Below are 26,809 nucleotides of genomic sequence, written 5' to 3'. Positions count from 1 at the left end.
TGGGCAGGACATAGATTTGCAGAAAGACACAGCACAGCCTTCCCGTTGCTATTCGAAACCTCACCCCCTCTGTCTCTGGGACACTTCTAGCAAGGGCCTGATAGGGGGAAAGCCCAGGGGCTTACACAGACTCTGCAGACTCCACAGCCTTACGTAGACACCACAGACTCCAGGCTGCAAAGATGCAGTCTCCTTTGCTGCGCTGAGTGGCCGGGCAGTCCTGCTGGAGGCAAGAACCGGTGCCTGGGCACAGGAGTCTCTGCAGGTTCATTGACACAGCTGAGGAAACACCTCCTGATGCAACAGACATGTTGGGGATTTTTCGTAGCCAGCCCCAGGCTTTGGGTGTGGAACCACTGCCACCTGCTCTGCAACGAGAAAACTTGCTTTTGGCTTTTTTTTTTTTTTTTTTTTTTTTTTGCCAGCTGAGGCTTGTTGGCCTGTGTGGTGGGTACCACCACCTGACACACCACCTTCAACTGTCTGTCTGTGTTAACGGAACATGTTTAATTTCTAGGACACCTCTGCATCTTGCTTGTGAGAATGGGCATGCAGATGTCGTTCGATTTCTGGCAGGAAATCAGTGCCTCCTAAACCCTTTTGACAAAAACAAGAAAACTCCGCTGATGCGGGTATGTGGAATATGTTCTGCTATTGTATGTTGTGCTATGCATTTATGCACTGAGCGATGCACACCTTGCACAATTCTTTATGTAGGCCTACATAGAAACAGGTATGTTGTAGTCAGCAGGGAAGGGGCATATGTTGCCTGATCTTTGAAGATGCTTGTACTTTCCAGCATTGGGAAGGTGCCAGAGTTCTGACGGAGAGAAACGTAGATGTTGGTAGTCATTCCTCCTTTGTGTCTTCTTTCCAGGCAGTAGAGCACAGGCACGAAGACTGTGTAGCTACTCTGCTGGAGCTCGGTGCCCAAACTGAGCTCAGAGATTTTGTCGGCAACACTGCCCTTCACCTGGCTACCTTAGTAAAGAGCAAATGTCTAGTGGAGCTGTTACTGGAGCACAATGCCCATATTGATGCTCGGAATGCGGTAATCTTGGACTTTGGGTAAGGCTCCTGTTCCCCAAACTTGTTTGCATTTTCTGTGTTACTCTAAGGGAGATGGTGTCTACTTTCAGCAGGGACAAACTCCACTTGCTGAGGCAGTCCATATACACTGTAAAGAGATGGTCGAGTTCCTGCTTCAAAAAGGAGCTGACGTAAATGCTCGACTTAAGGATGAAAGGTAAAGGGTTTGTCAGAAGTGCACGTGGGACTACTTAGCATTGTCCAAGTTGGTTTGATGGGAGGAATAGTAATGATCTTTGAAAAAGTACCAGGAGCTGCCTGGGAGGAGCTCCTTCTGTGGGACTTGTGAAAGCAGACCCACACTTGGCTGCTTTCTTACCTCAGGCGACTATTTCCGCACTGAGGACTGCAGGAAAGCGTTGGCTTTGGTGCCACACACACGTGCGCATGCCCTGAATCTGCTTTGGGCAGGGGGTTGTCCTGGAGACCTCCTGAGGTCCCACCAACCTGAATTCTCCAACGCTTCCACGTGTTTGGCTGTGCTTTCGCTCTGCCCGTAGGAGAGGGGAAATTAATTGGGGAGCAAAGAGGGACTGAAGTAATGGCAGTGCGATGTCCACAGAAGCTGATGTATTTCCTATCATCTCTTGGACCCTTTAGGACTGCTCTTATGATTGCTGTTATGGTTGGGGATTTCAATATAGTACAAATCCTTCTTCGGCATGGTGCTGATCCTTTTTGTATAGACCGCACGTGCTTCACAGCAACAGTTTATGCCAGAATGTGTCTAAAAACTGAGTAAGTATTTTACGTCCTCATTAGAGCAGCTGCATTCTGAGAATGCCCATACTGATATATGGCCCTTTTTAGTAACATCACCAGGGTTTCATGAGGCGTTGAGACCATTGTTGAAGCTGGGCTCAGTGATGTCCCTCTGAGACATCTCTTACCATGTCAAGGGTGTATTTGGAAGTTGAGGAAAACTTCCCCCCATGGTTCTCTCTGAGAATCTCAACTTCATTTCTTATTCCCCTGCCCCTTCGGTCAGCCTGTATCGATGTGAAGCAGGAGAGTAGGGTGCCTGGGTAAAACCCCTGTGGAGTAGAAACCCCTTTAGGAATAAAGCACATTTGAGGATTGCTCTAGCAAAACAAGATGTCCATTCCTTGCCTCCAAGCTTCTGGCACAGTATCGGTGTTGTGCTAATACACCATTTTGCATGGCAGCCTTGGCCTGGAACATGTTTTAATTTCCCCTTTTCTTATTTGTTTGGGGATTTTCATTTGGTTTTTAGTTCTGCTTATGAAGCAAATCTAAAAGTGGGCTTTCACTGGTGCCCCAGCTGATCCTCTATCAGGATTGTTAGAAAATAACACCTGTACAATGTAGTTAATCCCCACAGAGCTTGGAATCTTTCTTGGTGTCTTGATATCTCACTTGGGAGCTTTCTAAACTCCCAAGTCCTCAGACTAATGATGGGAATTTCTGAAGCCCTTCAAAGTCAGGACTGGGTTTGAGGAGACGTTAGCCCGGCTTGATGTGAAGAGTAGCTGTGGCATTAGGATATCATTCTGCTGAGGTAGCTTTGTAGTTAGGTGTGAGTCTACCACACCTTGTTAATCTCACTGGCCCTCGAAACGGGACAGATTAGATCAGACTGGAGCCAGCAGGGCTGAGTTATTCCATATACAAGAATAGGCACCTGTACTATGAACAGTCAAGCAGTATTTCAGTCTCCACTACTCCAGTAGTGCAGGGAGCTGTGTTTGTGTGTTACCCTTTCTGAGCTGGCAATGAATATGGGCAGGATGGCTTAAGAATTTCTGTTGCTCTTCCAATAAAGAGTGTGTCCAAGTGGTGGGATAATTTTACCAAATGCATTTCCTTCCTCTCTGGATACAGAATTTATAACCACCTGAAGGAACTCACAGGCGGTGAAGGTTTCAGTTCTGTTCATAAATGTTCTGGTCATGAAAACGGTAACTCCACTTTAGATTCTGAGGTATGTTCTCTGAAAAAGGCAGTGGGGCTACATTTGGCTCACTTTCTTCTGGGCACATTTCCCTCTGCTGTTGCTTCTTCCAACACCGCTCCTAACTTGAACTAGACATTTAAATTACATGGATATATAATGAAAAACTAAAAAGCATGTGAGCCTTTTAGAATCATGATTCTTCATCTGATTCTAACTCAAATTTTTCTGAAGGAGGCAGTGGGACTCCACTAGGATCACTTGCCTCTGGGATCAGTCCCTCTGATGGTACTTCCACCACACGATCCTACCTTACAACTTTACATGCCATGCTGAGGGCAAGCCTTTGAATTAAGTCTGGGATGAAGTGATCTCAAGCTAATGACACAGGTCTCCTAGCAGCTGACCTTTGAGATGGATTTAGACTCTAGGATTGAAGCCGTAAAGCTTCCTGCTGGTTACAACCCTCTCAAATCCTACAAGGCTACCGCCATGAGGATCCCTGGTTTTCCATCACACAGCTCCCTTCTCCTGATTCAGTCCACATCCAGTGGTTGCCTGTAGTGCTTACAGGCTCGGTACTTAGCTTCTTCTGCCAAGGTCCTCTCTATTATAAGCAGGAATATTTTTGGTCACTTCGGAAAGCCCTGCTCAACAGAGATGCCCAACTCCTTGGCAGTGTTTGCCCTATTCCTTCATTGCCCCATCTGATAGCACATTTTACTTGTTGGCTGAAGTGGGAGCTATGAACGTGGAAGCAGGTCGAGATGGAGCCTGTGCCAGCTCTCACACGTGTCTTTTCCATTACACAGATGCATCCTGAAGCTCCAAGAAAAGAGTCGGCCAGCGTGCTGCTTCCCGATGCAGGTGGACACGCAGCAGGAACAGGGTCCCTTGCGGAGCAGCATAGCAATGGTAATTTCTTGATGGTCTAAATGGTTCCCTTTGAAAGCTTCTCTGGTGAGAAGCAGGTGGGGAAAGCAGAGTGAAATAAGCACTCACAGCAGCCCTGTGCTTCTTATCTCCTGTGTAGGGGTCTTGCCAGCTGCAGGAGCACAAGAGGAGGAAGACTATGACTCCTGGTCTGATTCTTCTAGAATTTTTTCTGTAGGAGGCAGTGGGGCTCCACTTGCATCGCTTGCCTCTGGGGTCAGTTCCCTCTGCTGCTACTTCCACCACATGCTCCTAACTTGCACCTTTACAGGCCGTGCTGAGGGCAGGTCTTTGAATTAGGCCTGGGATGAAGTGATGTCAAGCTAATGACACAGGTGACCTAGTAGCTGACCTCTGAGCTGGGTTTAGACTCTAGGATTGAAGCTGTAAAGCTTCCTGCTGATTACAGTCCTCTCAAATCCTACAAGGCTGGGACTGGAAGCATCCCTCGTTTTCAACCACACAGCTCCCTTCTCCTGATCCAGTCCACGTCCAGTGGTTGCCTGTTGTATCTACAGGCTCGGTGCTTAGCTTCTTCTGCCAAGGTCCTCTCTATTATAAGCAGGAATATTTCTGGTCACTTCGGAAAGCTGTGCTCAACAATGATACCTAACTCACTGTCAGTGTTTGCCCTATTCCTTCTTTGCCCCACCTGATAGCACATTTTACTTGTTGGCTGAAGTGGGAGCTATGAATGTGGAAGCAGGTCGAGATGGAGCCTGTGCCAGCCCTCACACGTGTCTTTTCCATTACACAGATGCATCCTGAAGCTCCAAGAAAAGAGTCGGCCAGCGTGCTGCTTCCCGATGCAGGTGGACACGCAGCAGGAACAGGGTCCCTTGCGGAGCAGCATAGCAATGGTAATTTCTTGATGGTCTAAATGGTTCCCTTTGAAAGCTTCTCTGGTGAGAAGCAGGTGGGGAAAGCAGAGTGAAATAAGCACTCACAGCAGCCCTGTGCTTCTTATCTCCTGTGTAGGGGTCTTGCCAGCTGCAGGAGCACAAGAGGAGGAAGACTATGACTCCTGGTCTGATGCTGAGGTAACTCTTCTGAAGGATGCAGTGGGTCTCCATTTGGATGACCTGACCTTGGGCATGGTTCCCTCTGATCGAACTTCCACCACATGCTTCTAAGTTGCACTTCATATGCCAGTACTGCTCATAGGCGCTTGATTTAGATTTAAAACGTAGTGTTGTCAAGATAATGAGCCAGGTCTCCTAGCAGCTAACCTTTGAGATGTATTTAGACTTTAGGATTTCACTGTAGTTGGAGTGGCTGCCATATCTGTCACTGGGGTTGGAGTGGCTCTAGTGTCTGTTTTCGGGGTTGCTGTAGCTGCTGTGCTTGGGGGTTGAGTAGCCGTGTTTGTTGCTTTGCCATCAGATCCAGAGGCGTCTTTTTCCCGCTTCTTACAGAGCAGAGTTCTGTAGGCTTAGGCCAAGCCCCAACATCTTGCAGCAAGTTGTCCCTCTCTGGTATTGCCAGGACAACAGCATGCCTCGTCTAACTGTTCTGCTAGTTTTTCTGGATTTCGCACTTGTTCAGGAGTTAAGTTCCAAAGCACTGGAGAGGCCAACTGACCCAGATACTTGCCCATACGATCCCATACAACCTGCCACTCATGACTGCCCAGCCTCGGGGAAAACCTCTTGGTGGTCTTCTTAGATTGTCATTTAACCTTAGCAAGACCTGAGCCCAACCCTGCTTAACTTTTGAGATCAGACAAAATAGGGCATTCTCAAGGTGGTACGGCCGTGGGCAAAACACATGCAGTATTTGTAGCAGCATGCTGATTCCCAACAAAAGCAGCAGGCAGGTTTCAAGGGTATTCAAAGGCCATCCAAAACCTTTAGAATTCTCAAATGCTGCTGTAAATAGCCTGGTGACGGTGTGGGGGGTGTGAGGTAATGTCCCCTTCATAGGTTGACCCTCTGAGGAGGAAAAAAAAAGATGTGTAATGGCTAAAAATTCCCATTATATGCCTCCCAAAGAATAGAGGTGATGACCACGCTGAAAATGCATGACAGATTAGTTTCATGATCAATGAGTCTATTGTATTACAAGTCATTACTATGAAGTACAGTGAAACAATAACTTAGCCCAGGCCCCCCAGCCGATAAACACTAAAACAGCAAATACTGGCTGTAAGTAAGGTATGACATGCTGAAACTCTGAGACCAAGCGCAACAACTCTGAGAGCAAATAAATCAACATTGTGACGACTGATTATTAATCTGAAACAATGAATGCTTATCACAAATATGATTATACACACTCCGGTCAGATCTGTCATTATCTCAACCCTTCATGCCCCATATTGGGTGCCAAAAAGAACTGTTGTGGTTTAAGCCCAGACGGTAACTCAAAACAATGCAGCCACTCACTCACTCCCCCCAGCTCCTGGGGGGATGGGGAGGAGAATCAAAAGAATGTAAATCCCACGGGTTGAGATAAGAACAGTCCAGTAACTAAGGTATAATACAAAACCACTACTGCTACCACCAGTAGTAATAAACGAAATAACAAGGGGAGAGAATATAAAACTAAAAGAGGAAAAGGAAAATAAAACAATAAACACAAGTGATGCACAATGCAATTGTTCACCATCTGCTGACTGATACCCAGCTTAACCCAAGCAGCAGTCTGGGCCTTCTGGGTATGTCTTGGGTTTGGCTGTAACAGTTATTTTTCTCCTACTTATTAGTTGGGGCAGTGCTGTGTTTTCAACTTTAGTCTGAGAATGCTGATAACACACTGATGTTTTTAGTTGTTGCTAAGAAACGTTTACTCCGATCAAGGACTTTTCAGTCTCATGCTCTGCCAGGGAGGAGGGGCACAGGAAGCTGGGAGGAAGCAGAGACAGGACACTTGACCCAAACTAGCCAAAGGGGTATTCCATACCACAGCACGTCATGCCCAGTGTATAAAATGGGGGGAGTTACCCAGAAGGTGCAGATCGCTGCTCAGATCGGGCTGGGTATCGGTCAGCGGGTGGTGAGCAATTGTATTGTGCATCACTTGTGTTTCTTGGTTTCTTTTCCTTTCCCCTTTTAGTTTTATATTCTCTCCCCTTGTTATTTCCCTTATCATTATTATTATTGGTGGTAGCAGTAGTGGTTTTGTATTATACCTTAGTTACTGGACTGTTCTTATCTCAACCTGTGGGATTTATGTTCTTTCGATTCTCCTCCCCATCCCTCTGGGACTGGGGGGAAGAAAAAGGGGAGGAGTGAGCGAGCTGCTGCATGGTTCTGAGTTACCATCTGGGCTTAAATCACGACAGTTTATATACTGGACATGACGTGCTGTGGTATGGAATACCCCTTTCGCTAGTTTGGGTCAGGTGTCCTATCTCTGCTTCCTCCCAGCTTCCTGTGCCCCTTCCTCACTGGCAGAGCATGAGACGACTGAAAAGTACTTGATGGAGTAAACATTTCGTAGCAACAATTAAAAACATCCCTGTATTATCACCGTTGTTCGCAGGCTTAAGTCGAAAACACAGCACTGCACCACTTACTAAGACAGAGAAAAATAAATGTTACAGCTGAATCCAGGACACGTGGAAGCGGGTCGAGATGGAGCCTGTGCCAGCTCTCACACATGTCTTTTCAATTATGCAGACGGATCCTGAAGCTCCAGGCAAAGAGTCGGCCAGCGTCCTTCTTCCCGATGCAGGCGGACACGCAGCAGGAACAGGGTCCATTAAAGAGCAGCAAAGCAATGGTAATTTCTGGACAGTCTAAATCGTTCCCTTTGAAAGCACATCTGGCGTGAAGCAGGTGGGGAAAGCAGAGTGAAATAAGCACTCACAGCAGTTTTCTTGCCATCAGCAGGAGCAGGAAAAGAGGAAGACTTTGACTCCCTTCTGGAATCTTTGGTACGTTCTCTGAAAGAGGCAGTGAAGCTACACCTGGCTCCCTTGCTTCTGGGCTCATTTCCGCCACTGCTGCTTCTTCCACCACTGCTCCTAACTTGAACCTTGACATACAGATTAAACAGCTAGATCGTGAAAGTCCAAAAAGCGTGTCAGCCATTGCATCTCGTCCAGCTGGAGGCAGACACAGTGTGGGAGCAAAGTCAGTTGCAGACAAGTATTACAAAGGTAACTTCCTGATGGTCTAAATGGTTCCCCTTGAAAGCTCCTCTGGCGTGAAGCAGGTGGGGAAAGCAGAGTGAAATAAGCACTCACAGCAGTTTTCTTGCCATCAGCAGGAGCAGAAAAAGAGGAAGACTTTGACTCCCTTTTGGAACCTGTGGTACGTTCTCTGAAAGAGGCAGTGGGGCTACACCTGGCTCTCTTGCTTCTGGGCCGATTCCCTCTGCTGCTGCTTCTTCCACACTGCTCCTGACTTGAATGTTCACATTTAAATTACACAGAGTCCATCTCGTCCAGCTGGAGCAGACACAGAGTGGGAGCAAAGTCAGTTGCAGACAAGTATTACAAAGGTAACTTCCTGATGGTCTAAATGGTTCCCCTTGAAAGCTCCTCTGGCGTGAAGCAGGTGGGGAAAGCAGAGTGAAATAAGCACTCACAGCAGTTTTCTTGCCATCAGCAGGAGCAGAAAAAGAGGAAGACTTTGACTCCCTTCTGGAACCTGTGGTACGTTCTCTGAAAGAGGCAGTGGGGGCTACACCTGGCTCTCTTGCTTCTGGGCTCATTTCCCTCTGCTGCTGCTGCTTCCACCACTGCTCCTAACTTGAATGTTCACATTTAAATTACACAGAAAGATCCTGAAAGTCCAAAAAGCTTGTCAGGCGTTGCGTCTTGTCCAGCTGGAGGCAGACACAGAGTGGGAGCAAAGTCAGTTGCAGACAAGTATTACAAAGGTAACTTCCTGATGGTCTAAATGGTTCCCCTTGAAAGCTCCTCTGGCGTGAAGCAGGTGGGGAAAGCAGAGTGAAATAAGCACTCACAGCAGTTTTCTTGCCATCAGCAGGAGCAGAAAAAGAGGAAGACTTTGACTCCCTTTTGGAACCTGTGGTACGTTCTCTGAAAGAGGCAGTGGGGCTACACCTGGCTCTCTTGCTTCTGGGCCGATTCCCTCTGCTGCTGCTTCTTCCACCACTGCTCCTGACTTGAATGTTCACATTTAAATTACACAGAAGGATCCTGAAAGTCCAAAAAGCTTGTCAGCCATTGCATCTCGTCCAGCTGGAGGCAGACACAGAGTGGGAGCCAACTCAGTTGCAGACAAGTATTACAAAGGTAATTTCCTGATGGTCTAAATGGTTCCCCTTGAAAGCTCCTCTGGCGTGAAGCAGGTGGGGAAAGCAGAGTGAAATAAGCACTCACAGCAGTTTTCTTGCCATCAGCAGGAGCAGAAAAAGAGGAAGACTTTGACTCCCTTCTGGAATCTTTGGTATGTTCTCTGAAAGAGGCAGTGGGGCTACACCTGGCTCCCTTGCTTCTGGGCTCATTTCCCTCTGCTGCTGCTTCTTCCGCCACTGCTCCTAACTTGAACCTTGACGTTCAGATTAAACAGCTAGATCGTGAAAGTCCAAAAAGCGTGTCAGCCATTGCATCTCGTCCAGCTGGAGGCAGACACAGTGTGGGAGCAAAGTCAGTTGCAGACAAGTATTACAAAGGTAACTTTCTGATGGTTCCCTTTGAAAGCTCCTCTGGCGTGAAGCAGGTGGGGAAAGCAGAGTGAAATAAGCACTCACAGCAGTTTTCTTGCCATCAGCAGGAGCAGAAAAAGAGGAAGACTTTGACTCCCTTTTGGAACCTGTGGTACGTTCTCTGAAAGAGGCAGTGGGGCTACACCTGGCTCTCTTGCTTCTGGGCCGATTCCCTCTGCTGCTGCTTCTTCCACCACTGCTCCTGACTTGAATGTTCACATTTAAATTACACAGAAGGATCCTGAAAGTCCAAAAAGCTTGTCAGCCATTGCATCTCGTCCAGCTGGAGGCAGACACAGTGTGGGAGCAAAGTCAGTTGCAGACAAGTATTACAAAGGTAACTTTCTGATGGTTCCCTTTGAAAGCTCCTCTGGCGTGAAGCAGGTGGGGAAAGCAGAGTGAAATAAGCACTCACAGCAGTTTTCTTGCCATCAGCAGGAGCAGAAAAAGAGGAAGACTTTGACTCCCTTCTGGAACTTGTGGTACGTTCTCTGAAAGAGGCAGTGGGGCTACACCTGGCTCTCTTGCTTCTGGGCTCATTTCCCTCTGCTGCTGCTGCTTCCACCACTGCTCCTAACTTGAATGTTCACATTTAAATTACACAGAAAGATCCTGAAAGTCCAAAAAGCGTGTCAGGCGTTGCGTCTTGTCCAGCTGGAGGCAGACACAGAGTGGGAGCAAAGTCAGTTGCAGACAAGTATTACAAAGGTAACTTCCTGATGGTCTAAATGGTTCCCCTTGAAAGCTCCTCTGGCGTGAAGCAGGTGGGGAAAGCAGAGTGAAATAAGCACTCACAGCAGTTTTCTTGCCATCAGCAGGAGCAGAAAAAGAGGAAGACTTTGACTCCCTTCTGGAACCTGTGGTACGTTCTCTGAAAGAGGCAGTGGGGCTACACCTGGCTCTCTTGCTTCTGGGCTCATTTCCCTCTGCTGCTGCTGCTTCCACCACTGCTCCTAACTTGAATGTTCACATTTAAATTACACAGAAAGATCCTGAAAGTCCAAAAAGCTTGTCAGGCGTTGCGTCTTGTCCAGCTGGAGGCAGACACAGAGTGGGAGCAAAGTCAGTTTGCAGACAAGTATTACAAAGGTAACTTCCTGATGGTCTAAATGGTTCCCCTTGAAAGCTCCTCTGGCGTGAAGCAGGTGGGGAAAGCAGAGTGAAATAAGCACTCACAGCAGTTTTCTTGCCATCAGCAGGAGCAGAAAAAGAGGAAGACTTTGACTCCCTTTTGGAACCTGTGGTACTTTCTCTGAAAGAGGCAGTGGGGCTACACCTGGCTCTCTTGCTTCTGGGCCGATTCCCTCTGCTGCTGCTTCTTCCACCACTGCTCCTGACTTGAATGTTCACATTTAAATTACACAGAAGGATCCTGAAAGTCCAAAAAGCTTGTCAGGCGTTGCGTCTTGTCCAGCTGGAGGCAGACACAGAGTGGGAGCAAAGTCAGTTGCAGACAAGTATTACAAAGGTAACTTCCTGATGGTCTAAATGGTTCCCCTTGAAAGCTCCTCTGGCGTGAAGCAGGTGGGGAAAGCAGAGTGAAATAAGCACTCACAGCAGTTTTCTTGCCATCAGCAGGAGCAGAAAAAGAGGAAGACTTTGACTCCCTTCTGGAACCTGTGGTACTTTCTCTGAAAGAGGCAGTGGGGCTACACCTGGCTCTCTTGCTTCTGGGCTCATTACCCTCTGCTGCTGCTGCTTCCACCACTGCTCCTAACTTGAATGTTCACATTTAAATTACACAGAAAGATCCTGAAAGTCCAAAAAGCTTGTCAGGCGTTGCGTCTTGTCCAGCTGGAGGCAGACACAGAGTGGGAGCAAAGTCAGTTGCAGACAAGTATTACAAAGGTAACTTCCTGATGGTCTAAATGGTTCCCCTTGAAAGCTCCTCTGGCGTGAAGCAGGTGGGGAAAGCAGAGTGAAATAAGCACTCACAGCAGTTTTCTTGCCATCAGCAGGAGCAGAAAAAGAGGAAGACTTTGACTCCCTTCTGGAACCTGTGGTACTTTCTCTGAAAGAGGCAGTGGGGCTACACCTGGCTCTCTTGCTTCTGGGCTCATTTCCCTCTGCTGCTGCTGCTTCCACCACTGCTCCTAACTTGAATGTTCACATTTAAATTACACAGAAAGATCCTGAAAGTCCAAAAAGCTTGTCAGGCGTTGCGTCTTGTCCAGCTGGAGGCAGACACAGAGTGGGAGCAAAGTCAGTTGCAGACAAGTATTACAAAGGTAACTTCCTGATGGTCTAAATGGTTCCCCTTGAAAGCTCCTCTGGCGTGAAGCAGGTGGGGAAAGCAGAGTGAAATAAGCACTCACAGCAGTTTTCTTGCCATCAGCAGGAGCAGAAAAAGAGGAAGACTTTGACTCCCTTTTGGAACCTGTGGTACGTTCTCTGAAAGAGGCAGTGGGGCTACACCTGGCTCTCTTGCTTCTGGGCCGATTCCCTCTGCTGCTGCTTCTTCCACCACTGCTCCTGACTTGAATGTTCACATTTAAATTACACAGAAGGATCCTGAAAGTCCAAAAAGCTTGTCAGCCGTTGCATCTCGTCCAGCTGGAGGCAGACACAGAGTGGGAGCAAAGTCAGTTGCAGACAAGTATTACAAAGGTAATTTCCTGATGGTCTAAATGGTTCCCCTTGAAAGCTCCTCTGGCGTGAAGCAGGTGGGGAAAGCAGAGTGAAATAAGCACTCACAGCAGTTTTCTTGCCATCAGCAGGAGCAGAAAAAGAGGAAGACTTTGACTCCCTTCTGGAACCTGTGGTACGTTCTCTGAAAGAGGCAGTGGGGCTACACCTGGCTCTCTTGCTTCTGGGCTCATTTCCCTCTGCTGCTGCTTCTTCCGCCACTGCTCCTAACTTGAACCTTGACATTCAGATTAAACCGCTAGATCGTGAAAGTCCAAAAAGCGTGTCAGCCATTGCATCTCGTCCAGCTGGAGGCAGACACAGTGTGGGAGCCAAGTCAGTTGCGGACAAGTATTACAAAGGTAATTTCCTGATGGTCTAAATGGTTCCCCTTGAAAGCTCCTCTGGTGAGAAGCAGGTGGGGAAAGCAGAGTGAAAAAAGCACTCACAGCAGCACTGTGATTCTCTTCTCCTCTGTAGGGGTCTTGCCAGCTGCAGGAGCAGAAAAGGACTTTGACTCCCTTTTGGAACCTGTGGTACGTTCTCTGAAAGAGGCAGTGGGGCTACACCTGGCTCTCTTGCTTCTCGGCTCACTTCCCTCTGCTGCTGCTTCTTCCACCACATGTTTGTAACTTGCCCCTTGACATGACTGTTCTACATGCAAGCTCTTGATTTAGATTTAGGACGAAGTGATGTCAAGCTAATGACACAGGTCTCCTAGAAGCTCACCTCTGATACACATTTATATTCTAGGATTGAAACCCTAAAGCTTCCTTTTTTGCCCCATCTGATAGCACATTTTACTTGTTGGCTGAAGTGGGAGCTATGAATGTGGAAGCAGGTCGAGATGGAGCCTGTGCCAGCTCTCACACGTGTCTTTTCCATTACACAGATGCATCCTGAAGCTCCAGGAAAAGAGTCGGCCAGCGTGCTGCTTCCCGATGCAGGTGGACACGCAGCAGGAACAGGGTCCCTTGCGGAGCAGCATAGCAATGGTAATTTCTTGATGGTCTAAATGGTTCCCTTTGAAAGCTTCTCTGGTGAGAAGCAGGTGGGGAAAGCAGAGTGAAATAAGCACTCACAGCAGCCCTGTGCTTCTTATCTCCTGTGTAGGGGTCTTGCCAGCTGCAGGAGCACAAGAGGAGGAAGACTATGACTCCTGGTCTGATTCTTCTAGAATTTTTTCTGTAGGAGGCAGTGGGGCTCCACTTGCATCGCTTGCCTCTGGGGTCAGTTCCCTCTGCTGCTACTTCCACCACATGCTCCTAACTTGCACCTTTACAGGCCGTGCTGAGGGCAGGTCTTTGAATTAGGCCTGGGATGAAATGATGTCAAGCTAATGACACAGGTCTCCTAGCACGTGACCTCTGAGCTGGGTTTAGACTCTAGGATTGAAGCTGTAAAGCTTCCTGCTGATTACAGTCCTCTCAAATCCTACAAGGCTGGGACTGGAAGCATCCCTCATTTTCAACCACACAGCTCCCTTCTCCTGATCCAGTCCACGTCCAATGGTTGCCTGTAGTGCCTACAGGCTCAGTGCTTAGCTTCTTCTGCCAAGGTCCTCTCATCATGGGCAGGAGTCTTTTGGCCCCTTGGGAAAGTCCTCCTCAACAGAGGTGCCCAACTCCCTGGCAGTGTTTGCCCTATTCCTTCTTTGCCCCACCTGATAGCACATTTTACTTGTTAGCTGAAGTGGGAGCTATGAACGTGGAAGCAGGTCGAGATGGAGCCTGTGCCAGCTCTCACACGTGTCTTTTCCATTACACAGATGCATCCTGAAGCTCCAGGAAAAGAGTCGGCCAGCGTGCTGCTTCCCGATGCAGGTGGACACGCAGCAGGAACAGGGTCCCTTGCGGAGCAGCATAGCAATGGTAATTTCTTGATGGTCTAAATGGTTCCCTTTGAAAGCTTCTCTGGTGAGAAGCAGGTGGGGAAAGCAGAGTGAAATAAGCACTCACAGCAGCCCTGTGCTTCTTATCTCCTGTGCAGGGGTCTTGCCAGCTGCAGGAGCACAAGAGGAGGAAGACTATGACTCCTGGTCTGATTCTTCTAGAATTTTTTCTGTAGGAGGCAGTGGGGCTCCACTTGCATCGCTTGCCTCTGGGGTCAGTTCCCTCTGCTGCTACTTCCACCACATGCTCCTAACTTGCACCTTTACAGGCCGTGCTGAGGGCAGGTCTTTGAATTAGGCCTGGGATGAAGTGATGTCAAGCTAATGACACAGGTGACCTAGTAGCTGACCTCTGAGCTGGGTTTAGACTCTAGGATTGAAGCTGTAAAGCTTCCTGCTGATTACAGTCCTCTCAAATCCTACAAGGCTGGGACTGGAAGCATCCCTCGTTTTCAACCACACAGCTCCCTTCTCCTGATCCAGTCCACGTCCAGTGGTTGCCTGTAGTGCCTACAGGCTCGGTGCTTAGCTTCTTCTGCCAAGGTCCTCTCTATTATAAGCAGGAATATTTCTGGTCACTTCGGAAAGCTGTGCTCAACAGTGATACCTAACTCACTGTCAGTGTTTGCCCTATTCCTTCTTTGCCCCACCTGATAGCACATTTTACTTGTTGGCTGAAGTGGGAGCTATGAATGTGGAAGCAGGTTGAGATGGAGCCTGTGCCAGCCCTCACACGTGTCTTTTCCATTACACAGATGCATCCTGAAGCTCCAAGAAAAGAGTCGGCCAGCGTGCTGCTTCCCGATGCAGGTGGACACGCAGCAGGAACAGGGTCCCTTGCGGAGCAGCATAGCAATGGTAATTTCTTGATGGTCTAAATGGTTCCCTTTGAAAGCTTCTCTGGTGAGAAGCAGGTGGGGAAAGCAGAGTGAAATAAGCACTCACAGCAGCCCTGTGCTTCTTATCTCCTGTGTAGGGGTCTTGCCAGCTGCAGGAGCACAAGAGGAGGAAGACTATGACTCCTGGTCTGATGCTGAGGTAACTCTTCTGAAGGATGCAGTGGGTCTCCATTTGGATGACCTGACCTTGGGCATGGTTCCCTCTGATCGAACTTCCACCACATGCTTCTAAGTTGCACTTCATATGCCAGTACTGCTCATAGGCGCTTGATTTAGATTTAAAACGTAGTGTTGTCAAGATAATGAGCCAGGTCTCCTAGCAGCTAACCTTTGAGATGTATTTAGACTTTAGGATTTCACTGTAGTTGGAGTGGCTGCCATATCTGTCACTGGGGTTGGAGTGGCTCTAGTGTCTGTTTTCGGGGTTGCTGTAGCTGCTGTGCTTGGGGGTTGAGTAGCCGTGTTTGTTGCTTTGCCATCAGATCCAGAGGCGTCTTTTTCCCGCTTCTTACAGAGCAGAGTTCTGTAGGCTTAGGCCAAGCCCCAACATCTTGCAGCAAGTTGTCCCTCTCTGGTATTGCCAGGACAACAGCATGCCTCGTCTAACTGTTCTGCTAGTTTTTCTGGATTTCGCACTTGTTCAGGAGTTAAGTTCCAAAGCACTGGAGAGGCCAACTGACCCAGATACTTGCCCATACGATCCCATACAACCTGCCACTCATGACTGCCCAGCCTCGGGGAAAACCTCTTGGTGGTCTTCTTAGATTGTCATTTAACCTTAGCAAGACCTGAGCCCAACCCTGCTTAACTTTTGAGATCAGACAAAATAGGGCATTCTCAAGGTGGTACGGCCGTGGGCAAAACACATGCAGTATTTGTAGCAGCATGCTGATTCCCAACAAAAGCAGCAGGCAGGTTTCAAGGGTATTCAAAGGCCATCCAAAACCTTTAGAATTCTCAAATGCTGCTGTAAATAGCCTGGTGACGGTGTGGGGGGTGTGAGGTAATGTCCCCTTCATAGGTTGACCCTCTGAGGAGGAAAAAAAAAGATGTGTAATGGCTAAAAATTCCCATTATATGCCTCCCAAAGAATAGAGGTGATGACCACGCTGAAAATGCATGACAGATTAGTTTCATGATCAATGAGTCTATTGTATTACAAGTCATTACTATGAAGTACAGTGAAACAATAACTTAGCCCAGGCCCCCCAGCCGATAAACACTAAAACAGCAAATACTGGCTGTAAGTAAGGTATGACATGCTGAAACTCTGAGACCAAGCGCAACAACTCTGAGAGCAAATAAATCAACATTGTGACGACTGATTATTAATCTGAAACAATGAATGCTTATCACAAATATGATTATACACACTCCGGTCAGATCTGTCATTATCTCAACCCTTCATGCCCCATATTGGGTGCCAAAAAGAACTGTTGTGGTTTAAGCCCAGACGGTAACTCAAAACAACGCAGCCACTCAGTCACTCCCCCCAGCTCCTGGGGGGATGGGGAGGAGAATCAAAAGAATGTAAATCCCACGGGTTGAGATAAGAACAGTCCAGTAACTAAGGTATAATACAAAACCACTACTGCTACCACCAGTAATAATAAACGAAATAACAAGGGGAGAGAATATAAAACTAAAAGAGGAAAAGGAAAATAAAACAATAAACACAAGTGATGCACAATGCAATTGTTCACCATCTGCTGACTGATACCCAGCTTAACCCAAGCAGCAGTCTGGGCCTTCTGGGTATGTCTTGGGTTTGGCTGTAACAGTTATTTTTCTCCTACTTATTAGTTGGGGCAGTGCTGTGTTTTCAACTTTAGTCTGAGAATGCTGATAACACACTGATGTTTTTAGTTGTTGCTAAGAAACATTTACTCCGATCAAGGACTTTTCAGTCTCATGCTCTGCCAGGGAGGAGGGGCACAGGAAGCTGGGAGGAAGCAGAGACAGGACACTTGACCCAAACTAGCCAAAGGGGTATTCCATACCACAGCACGTCATGCCCAGTGTATAAAATGGGGGGAGTTACCCAGAAGGTGCAGATCGCTGCTCAGATCGGGCTGGGTATCGGTCAGCGGGTGGTGAGCAATTGTATTGTGCATCACTTGTGTTTCTTGGTTTCTTTTCCTTTCCCCTTTTAGTTTTATATTCTCTCCCCTTGTTATTTCCCTTATCATTATTATTATTGGTGGTAGCAGTAGTGGTTTTGTATTATACCTTAGTTACTGGACTGTTCTTATCTCAACCTGTGGGATTTATGTTCTTTCGATTCTCCTCCCCATCCCTCTGGGACTGGGGGGAAGAAAAAGGGGAGGAGTGAGCGAGCTGCTGCATGGTTCTGAGTTACCATCTGGGCTTAAATCACGACAGTTTATATACTGGACATGACGTGCTGTGGTATGGAATACCCCTTTCGCTAGTTTGGGTCAGGTGTCCTATCTCTGCTTCCTCCCAGCTTCCTGTGCCCCTTCCTCACTGGCAGAGCATGAGACGACTGAAAAGTACTTGATGGAGTAAACATTTCGTAGCAACAATTAAAAACATCCCTGTATTATCACCGTTGTTCGCAGGCTTAAGTCGAAAACACAGCACTGCACCACTTACTAAGACAGAGAAAAATAAATGTTACAGCTGAATCCAGGACACGTGGAAGCGGGTCGAGATGGAGCCTGTGCCAGCTCTCACACATGTCTTTTCAATTATGCAGACGGATCCTGAAGCTCCAGGCAAAGAGTCGGCCAGCGTCCTTCTTCCCGATGCAGGCGGACACGCAGCAGGAACAGGGTCCATTAAAGAGCAGCAAAGCAATGGTAATTTCTGGACAGTCTAAATCGTTCCCTTTGAAAGCACATCTGGCGTGAAGCAGGTGGGGAAAGCAGAGTGAAATAAGCACTCACAGCAGTTTTCTTGCCATCAGCAGGAGCAGGAAAAGAGGAAGACTTTGACTCCCTTCTGGAATCTTTGGTACGTTCTCTGAAAGAGGCAGTGAAGCTACACCTGGCTCCCTTGCTTCTGGGCTCATTTCCGCCACTGCTGCTTCTTCCACCACTGCTCCTAACTTGAACCTTGACATACAGATTAAACAGCTAGATCGTGAAAGTCCAAAAAGCGTGTCAGCCATTGCATCTCGTCCAGCTGGAGGCAGACACAGTGTGGGAGCAAAGTCAGTTGCAGACAAGTATTACAAAGGTAACTTCCTGATGGTCTAAATGGTTCCCCTTGAAAGCTCCTCTGGCGTGAAGCAGGTGGGGAAAGCAGAGTGAAATAAGCACTCACAGCAGTTTTCTTGCCATCAGCAGGAGCAGAAAAAGAGGAAGACTTTGACTCCCTTTTGGAACCTGTGGTACGTTCTCTGAAAGAGGCAGTGGGGCTACACCTGGCTCTCTTGCTTCTGGGCCGATTCCCTCTGCTGCTGCTTCTTCCACCACTGCTCCTGACTTGAATGTTCACATTTAAATTACACAGAAGGATCCTGAAAGTCCAAAAAGCTTGTCAGCCATTGCATCTCGTCCAGCTGGAGGCAGACACAGTGTGGGAGCAAAGTCAGTTGCAGACAAGTATTACAAAGGTAACTTTCTGATGGTTCCCTTTGAAAGCTCCTCTGGCGTGAAGCAGGTGGGGAAAGCAGAGTGAAATAAGCACTCACAGCAGTTTTCTTGCCATCAGCAGGAGCAGAAAAAGAGGAAGACTTTGACTCCCTTCTGGAACCTGTGGTACGTTCTCTGAAAGAGGCAGTGGGGCTACACCTGGCTCTCTTGCTTCTGGGCTCATTTCCCTCTGCTGCTGCTGCTTCCACCACTGCTCCTAACTTGAATGTTCACATTTAAATTACACAGAAAGATCCTGAAAGTCCAAAAAGCTTGTCAGGCGTTGCGTCTTGTCCAGCTGGAGGCAGACACAGAGTGGGAGCAAAGTCAGTTGCAGACAAGTATTACAAAGGTAACTTCCTGATGGTCTAAATGGTTCCCCTTGAAAGCTCCTCTGGCGTGAAGCAGGTGGGGAAAGCAGAGTGAAATAAGCACTCACAGCAGTTTTCTTGCCATCAGCAGGAGCAGAAAAAGAGGAAGACTTTGACTCCCTTCTGGAACCTGTGGTACTTTCTCTGAAAGAGGCAGTGGGGCTACACCTGGCTCCCTTCCTTCTGGGCTTATTTCCCTCTGCTGCTGCTTCTTCCGCCACTGCTCCTAACTTGAACCTTGACATTCAGATTAAACCGCTAGATCGTGAAAGTCCAAAAAGCGTGTCAGCCATTGCATCTCGTCCAGCTGGAGGCAGACACCGTGTGGGAGCCAAGTCAGTTGCGGACAAGTATTACAAAGGTAATTTCCTGATGGTCTAAATGGTTCCCCTTGAAAGCTCCTCTGGTGAGAAGCAGGTGGGGAAAGCAGAGTGAAAAAAGCACTCACAGCAGCACTGTGATTCTCTTCTCCTCTGTAGGGGTCTTGCCAGCTGCAGGAGCAGAAAAGGACTTTGACTCCCTTTTGGAACCTGTGGTACGTTCTCTGAAAGAGGCAGTGGGGCTACACCTGGCTCTCTTGCTTCTGGGCTCACTTCCCTCTGCTGCTGCTTCTTCCACCACATGTTCGTAACTTGCCCCTTGACATGACTGTTCTACATGCAAGCTCTTGATTTAGATTTAGGACGAAGTGATGTCAAGCTAATGACACAGGTCTCCTAGAAGCTCACCTCTGATACACATTTATATTCTAGGATTGAAACCCTAAAGCTTCCTTTTTTGCCCCATCTGATAGCACATTTTACTTGTTGGCTGAAGTGGGAGCTATGAATGTGGAAGCAGGTTGAGATGGAGCCTGTGCCAGCTCTCACACGTGTCTTTTCCATTACACAGATGCATCCTGAAGCTCCAGGAAAAGAGTCGGCCAGCGTGCTGCTTCCCGATGCAGGTGGACACGCAGCAGGAACAGGGTCCCTTGCGGAGCAGCATAGCAATGGTAATTTCTTGATGGTCTAAATGGTTCCCTTTGAAAGCTTCTCTGGTGAGAAGCAGGTGGGGAAAGCAGAGTGAAATAAGCACTCACAGCAGCCCTGTGCTTCTTATCTCCTGTGTAGGGGTCTTGCCAGCTGCAGGAGCACAAGAGGAGGAAGACTATGACTCCTGGTCTGATTCTTCTAGAATTTTTTCTGTAGGAGGCAGTGGGGCTCCACTTGCATCGCTTGCCTCTGGGGTCAGTTCCCTCTGCTGCTACTTCCACCACATGCTCCTAACTTGCACCTTTACAGGCCGTGCTGAGGGCAGGTCTTTGAATTAGGCCTGGGATGAAGTGATGTCAAGCTAATGACACAGGTGACCTAGTAGCTGACCTCTGAGCTGGGTTTAGACTCTAGGATTGAAGCTGTAAAGCTTCCTGCTGATTACAGTCCTCTCAAATCCTACAAGGCTGGGACTGGAAGCATCCCTCGTTTTCAACCACACAGCTCCCTTCTCCTGATCCAGTCCACATCCAGTGGTTGCCTGTTGTATCTACAGGCTCGGTGCTTAGCTTCTTCTGCCAAGGTCCTCTCTATTATAAGCAGGAATATTTCTGGTCACTTCGGAAAGCTGTGCTCAACAATGATACCTAACTCACTGTCAGTGTTTGCCCTATTCCTTCTTTGCCCCACCTGATAGCACATTTTACTTGTTGGCTGAAGTGGGAGCTATGAATGTGGAAGCAGGTCGAGATGGAGCCTGTGCCAGCTCTCACACGTGTCTTTTCCATTACACAGATGCATCCTGAAGCTCCAAGAAAAGAGTCGGCCAGCGTGCTGCTTCCCGATGCAGGTGGACACACAGCAGGAACAGGGTCCCTTGCGGAGCAGCATAGCAATGGTAATTTCTTGATGGTCTAAATGGTTCCCTTTGAAAGCTTCTCTGGTGAGAAGCAGGTGGGGAAAGCAGAGTGAAATAAGCACTCACAGCAGCCCTGTGCTTCTTATCTCCTGTGTAGGGGTCTTGCCAGCTGCAGGAGCACAAGAGGAGGAAGACTATGACTCCTGGTCTGATTCTTCTAGAATTTTTTCTGTAGGAGGCAGTGGGGCTCCACTTGCATCGCTTGCCTCTGGGGTCAGTTCCCTCTGCTGCTACTTCCACCACATGCTCCTAACTTGCACCTTTACAGGCCGTGCTGAGGGCAGGTCTTTGAATTAGGCCTGGGATGAAGTGATGTCAAGCTAATGACACAGGTGACCTAGTAGCTGACCTCTGAGCTGGGTTTAGACTCTAGGATTGAAGCTGTAAAGCTTCCTGCTGATTACAGTCCTCTCAAATCCTACAAGGCTGGGACTGGAAGCATCCCTCGTTTTCAACCACACAGCTCCCTTCTCCTGATCCAGTCCACGTCCAATGGTTGCCTGTTGTATCTACAGGCTCAGTGCTTAGCTTCTTCTGCCAAGGTCCTCTCATCATGGGCAGGAGTCTTTTGGCCCCTTCGGAAAGTCCTCCTCAACAGAGATGCCCAACTCCCTGGCAGTGTTTGCCCTATTCCTTCATTGCCCCCTCTGATAGCGCATTTTACTTGTTGGCTGAAGTGGGAGCTATGAATGTGGAAGCAGGTTGAGATGGAGCCTGTGCCAGCTCTCACACGTGTCTTTTCCATTACACAGATGCATCCTGAAGCTCCAGGAAAAGAGTCGGTCAGCGTGCTGCTTCCCGATGCAGGTGGACACGCAGCAGGAACAGGGTCCCTTGCGGAGCAGCATAGCAATGGTAATTTCTTGATGGTCTAAATGGTTCCCTTTGAAAGCTTCTCTGGTGAGAAGCAGGTGGGGAAAGCAGAGTGAAATAAGCACTCACAGCAGCCCTGTGCTTCTTATCTCCTGTGTAGGTATCTTGCCAGTGTCTGGAGCAGAGAACAAGGAAGATTTTGATTCCTCCTCTAAGAATGAAGTACTTTCATTCGTTCGGATATATATTACCTGTAGCAGCTGTCACACTTCTCTAGCCCCAGTGCTGCAATGCAGTGTGATGCTGTAATTTTGCTGTGGATTCCTTTTCCCACTGTGTTCCTGTGCTCTCTCACCCTCAGTTCTTTTTATTGGAGGAAGAAGAGCTTCAGCTAAAGAAGTGTGCTTCGACTCAAACTGACTGTCCAGGGGAAAGACAGGTGATTCTATTATGGACTGATGCAAATAACTGAGAGAGAGCCTGTCAGTTTCAGGAATGCTGTTCTTGCTCCTGAGTTCTTTCTGGAGTGCTGCTGAAAGGAGGTGTTTGTGTCTGGACCTTAGTTGCATTTTGGACCTCATTTCATTCCCAGTTTGAAGCCGAAGGGCTGGATAAAGAGGTTGCTCAACATCCCATTCAACCTGACTCTGAACACTTCCAGGGATGGGGTATCCCACAGGTTCTCTGGGCAATCTGTTCCAGTGTCCCACCACCCTTATTGCAGAAAATTTCTTCATGTCCAATCTAAATGTACCCTCTTTTAGTTTAAAACCTTTGCCCTTTGTCCTGTCACTGCAGGCCTTGTTAAAAAGTGTCTCTATTTTTAAAGGCTGCAATAAGGTCTCCCTAGATCCTGTTTTTCCCCAGGCTGAACAACCCCAACTCTCTCAGCCTTTCTTCATGGGAGAGGTATTCCAGCCCTATGACCATTTTCAGGGCCCTCCTCTGCACCTGCTTTAAGAGGTCCATGTTTTCCTTATGCTGGAGACCCCCGAGATGGATGCAGTCCTCCAAATGGGATCTCAAAGCAGAGCAGAAGGAGAGATGCACCTCCTTCGACCTGCTGGCCACCCTCAAGAGCGATCTAAAGATATAATCCCATCAGGAAAAGCATCTGCCATGTTATCATCATCTTACTGATCTCTCCATGCTCACGGAACACCACTTTTTTAGAGATGGGTCAGGCAGCTGCAGCAGGAGCTTGCCAGTGCTCTCAGGAAGAACTCCCTGGCAGAAGCTTCTCTTGAAGCTAAGAAACGCTACAGCAGGGACCTGCAGGACCAGAAACTGCAGCTGCAGAAAGAACTGGACAGGTCCAAAGCTAAGGTATGGAGAGGGCCTTTCTCTTGTCTCTTCGCAGGGGCCCGGGCCTTTTTTACAAACCAGAGCGGGGAACTGATCCTTTCTTGGGGATTTTGTGCAACCCAGGGTGCTTTAGTGTGGGGCTAGCTGTGATGAAGGGGATGTGAGGGAACAGCAATTCTGCCTTTGGTGCCTGCCTGCTTGCACTGCTTGAAGTACCAGTGGAGGACTGCGCTAAGGTGGTCTTAGTACACTTAGTACACTAGACAACTTTGCAACAGGAGTAGATGGAGTGTGTATGCCTTTCAAAAAGCTGCTGGTTTTGCTGCTTCAAAAAGCACATGCACTTGCTGCTTGGGTCTGGCAAAGGGAGTGTATGCTGATGGAGAAAGTGTACGCATACTGGAGTGTTGCGCTGGTGCGTTTTTTTGTACTCCCTCATCACATCATGGTTAAGGAGTTGCAAAGTCGCTTTAGGAGCAGGAGGAGCTTCTAACTATATTGGAGTAAGCAACAAATGCCTACAAAGATTGTTTGGAGTCCTTAAGAGAGGAGGAGGAGTGTTGCAGTAGCGTTTAGGAAACACAGTAGAAAATCAGTGTAGGTGTAGGAGAGGGGCCAGTATAAAAGATGAAGAAGTAACACGAGTTTTGAGAGTTGATTTGAGAGTCAAAGTACCCCGCTCCTTTTTATCAGACCTAAGCTGACTACCGAGGATTCCTGTTCTGATTTGACAGCTGCAGGAATTGAAAGAACGGCGTATGCAGACTGAGTGTTATGCCAAGTTCCTGAACAATGCCATCAAGAATAAGGACAGGGAACTGACAGCTTCCAGGGTCCCACAGGGCCTTCTGGCCATGTCTTCTGGAACTGCGGCTATCCCAGAGCTGGAAGAACGCATACAACGGTAAGGAAGTAACCTTACAATGGTAAGGAAGTGGACCAAGGCTTTGCTTTCTGCGCTTGTGTGAAAACAACAGGACTTTCTTCTTGCATCCCAGTGAAACAGGAATACATGATTTTGAAAGATGCTTTTGGTTTAGATGAGCTTCTCTCGCACTCTTCTAGGATTTGTGTTCTTGTGGACTTTCGTGATAAGGCCTGTGCTTCTTTTTCAGTCTCCAAGTTGGAAAGGCCCGGCTGGAAGCCGCAGTCCAGCAACAAGCCAAGGCCACTGAAGCTCTTCAGAAAGACCTGCAAGCCTCTGCCCTAGTAAGCTCCTCAGAGCCTTCTCTTTTCATGAGCTACAGAGCCTAGTTCCGTATTTATTTCCATGGGGAAATTCTAAGGTGAGGTTGTTCTGGAGAGAGCCTAAGAGAGATCAGTTCCTCTGTTCTACTGACTATAGGCTGCTCTGAAAGTCCTGCTGACCCATTCCAAGCTGACCCAACCTTTCTGCTTTTGAGGGTTGTCCCATGAGATGACAGCAAGTCCTACTTAACTCCGTCTTTCTCCTGAACAGAATAGACAGTAATGCCCTGGCTTAAGTATTTTCTGCTTTCGACCAGTCGTGAGGTTGAGAGCTCAGGCAGCACTTCCGAGAGTCATGCAGTAGAAGGATTTGGTACCTTTGGCTGTGGAATCTCCTTGGGCTCTGGTGGTGCCGAGCCTAGAGACTCTTCTTCATGGAGAACACTGCCTGCACATTTTGCACACAGATCCTGTTCCTGTGCTCTGTGTGAGATGTATCTTTTCTATTTTGAAAGTGGTGGAGTGCAAGAAAGGAAGCGCAGAAGCTGGCCAAGATAAAACACCAATCAGAAGCACATCTGGACAAAATGCAGAGAAGAAACATCGCACTGGAGAAAGAACATGCCAGGCATGGCTTTTTAGTGTTTTAAAGAAATATCGCATTGAATACAAGTCAAGCTTTACTGAACTCTAATGTAAAAGCATGCACATAACCCTTTGTGAGCAAATTCAAGCCTCACACTGAATCTTGCAAGGGGCTTCCGTGCATGAGCCTGTGTTTTTACAAAGCTGCAAAGGCCTTGCAAATGCAGGCTGCCTGAAGTTCTGCTGGGAGGGAAGGAATTCTTTCTTCCTCTGTTCAGTTAAACTTTGGGCCCTCCAAGGGATGCATAGTGCTGTTCTCAGTAACTCCTGGCCTGTCAAGCATGTTACAGGTGAAGCAAGCCATGGCTGTGCTGCTTACTTAAGAGTACGTGATAAAGGCCAACAGTTGCTTTGCTTCACACTTTCCTTACTAATTTGCTGTGCAGATTGAAGATGCTTCTGGAGGAATCTTAGAGAAAGCTGATGGCATAGGTGGGCAGTCCCTGCTCAGTTTCCAGGGAGAGAAGAAGGACAGCTGTTCTCCAGTGGCCAACAAAGTTCGTAAACTAAGAAAGGTGAGCTCTGGCTGGTTTGGTGGATTTTAGGGGATTATTTTTTTCTGCTCCTGCTGCTTTTGTAGCAGATGATGATGATGAACATGGGTGTAGCTATCATGATGGGTAAAAACCATGAGCCCGGAGTGCCAGCAGGGCTGCTGAGGTCAGTGGTCTCACTGACCAGGACACGGTCCCAGGGGCCCCGAGCAAGCAGAGCGGAGCTGCTCCCCATATATTTTAATACTCTGCCAGCAGGTGACGAATGCATCCTCGATGCCCTCACCTTACACATTTCCACAGAAGCGAGTCCCATTTGAGCGCTCTCTTTGATTTCTTTTTGTTTTGCTGCCTACAAGTTGCTGACGTTTCTCAACAGCTGGAGATGCAGTTGAAAAAACGCATGCAGCAGGCAAGACGAAACCAGGACCTGCAAGAAAAGCTCCCCATTTTGTGTGGAGTCAGGATGAACGATGTGTCTGTAGCACACTGACTGTAACTTCTTGTTGACACCTTTGAATGCTTGGACTTTGGTATCAGGATCTGCACATTAGTGCTGTACTTCTGCAATCCACTTCCCAATGCCTCTTTTGGCCCAGCCTGCTGGGAGACTAACGTGCAGCCTTTTCTTTTCCCACCCTTCCCTAGCCACTGCTGAACAGCTGTCACAGCGATGAGCAAATGCCAGAGCAGAGGAACCACCAGTGCCAGAATCACAGAATGGTTTCAGCTGGAAAGGACCGCAACATCATCTAGTTCCAACCTCCCTGCCATGGGCAGGGACACCTCACCCTACTCCATGTTGCCCAAGGCTCTGTCCAACCTGGCTTTGAACACCGCCGGGGATGGAGCATTTACCACTTCTCTGGGCAATCTGTTCCAGTGCCTCACCACCCTCACAGTAAAGGACATCTTCCTCATATCTAACTTGTGCTTCCGTTGTTTTAGTTTAAACCCTTTATCCCTTGTCCTATCACTACAGTCCCTGATCAAGAGTCCCTCTCCAGCATCCCTGTAGGCCCCCTTCAGATACTGGAAGGCACGCAGCTTCTCCAGGCTGAACAGCCCCCACTTTCTCAGCCTGTCTTCATATGGGAGGTGCTCCCACCCCCGATCATCCTCATGGCCTCCTCTGGACTTGCTCCAACAGCTCCACGTCCTTCTGTTGAGGACACCAGGACTGCACACAGTAGTCCAAGTGAGGTCTCACAAGAGCAGAATAAAGGGGCAGAATAGAGAGTGCTCACAGGTAGCTGAAGGAAGCCTGGAAACCTTTGCCCTCCCCCTTGTGCAGCCACTACCCTGCATCTAGTTCCAAATGTTGTTTTACAGCTTGGTATTTAATAAACGGTGTCATCCAGTATGTGTCTTCATTTTGCTGCACAATTGGAGCACTTAGGACCTAGCGCCTTTGGAGAATCAGTTCTGCAGATGTCCCTGAGAGCGAGCACACATCTGTGTCCTTTTCCTCTCAGGACGCCTGAAGCTTGATTATGCTCAGATGAGGGACCAGCGCTAAGCAACGGCTAATAA

At 48.2% G+C, this 26,809-nt stretch overlaps 1 protein-coding gene across 1 annotated transcript; it reads left to right on the top strand.

The window, feature by feature from the left end:
* Positions 1-1,152: 1,152 nt before the first annotated feature.
* LOC115604949 lies at positions 1,153-22,130 on the top strand. The gene is made up of 51 exons (XM_030478618.1): positions 1,153-1,246; positions 1,690-1,827; positions 2,932-3,031; positions 3,814-3,916; positions 4,035-4,150; positions 4,692-4,794; positions 4,913-4,974; positions 7,555-7,657; positions 7,765-7,811; positions 7,925-8,036; positions 8,488-8,534; positions 8,659-8,761; positions 8,869-8,915; positions 9,038-9,140; positions 9,248-9,294; positions 9,409-9,520; positions 9,619-9,665; positions 9,788-9,890; positions 9,989-10,035; positions 10,159-10,261; positions 10,750-10,796; positions 10,919-11,021; positions 11,129-11,175; positions 11,299-11,401; positions 11,509-11,555; positions 11,679-11,781; positions 11,889-11,935; positions 12,058-12,160; positions 12,268-12,540; positions 12,659-12,714; positions 13,071-13,173; positions 13,292-13,407; positions 13,947-14,049; positions 14,168-14,283; positions 14,825-14,927; positions 15,046-15,107; positions 17,688-17,790; positions 17,898-17,944; positions 18,058-18,169; positions 18,277-18,323; positions 18,446-18,548; positions 18,647-18,693; positions 18,817-18,919; positions 19,027-19,299; positions 19,418-19,473; positions 19,830-19,932; positions 20,051-20,166; positions 20,708-20,810; positions 20,929-21,044; positions 21,584-21,686; positions 21,805-22,130. The coding sequence occupies exons 1-51, from the start codon at positions 1,188-1,190 to the stop codon at positions 21,951-21,953; spliced, it is 4,815 nt and encodes a 1,604-aa protein (XP_030334478.1). The 5' UTR covers positions 1,153-1,187; the 3' UTR covers positions 21,954-22,130.
* Positions 22,131-26,809: the final 4,679 nt, after the last annotated feature.

This window comes from Strigops habroptila, chromosome 3 (assembly GCF_004027225.2).
Source record: "Strigops habroptila isolate Jane chromosome 3, bStrHab1.2.pri, whole genome shotgun sequence".
Classification (NCBI taxonomy): domain Eukaryota; kingdom Metazoa; phylum Chordata; class Aves; order Psittaciformes; family Psittacidae; genus Strigops; species Strigops habroptila.
Note: the sequence above shows the minus strand (reverse complement) of the source record. Positions and strands in the feature narration are given on the sequence as shown.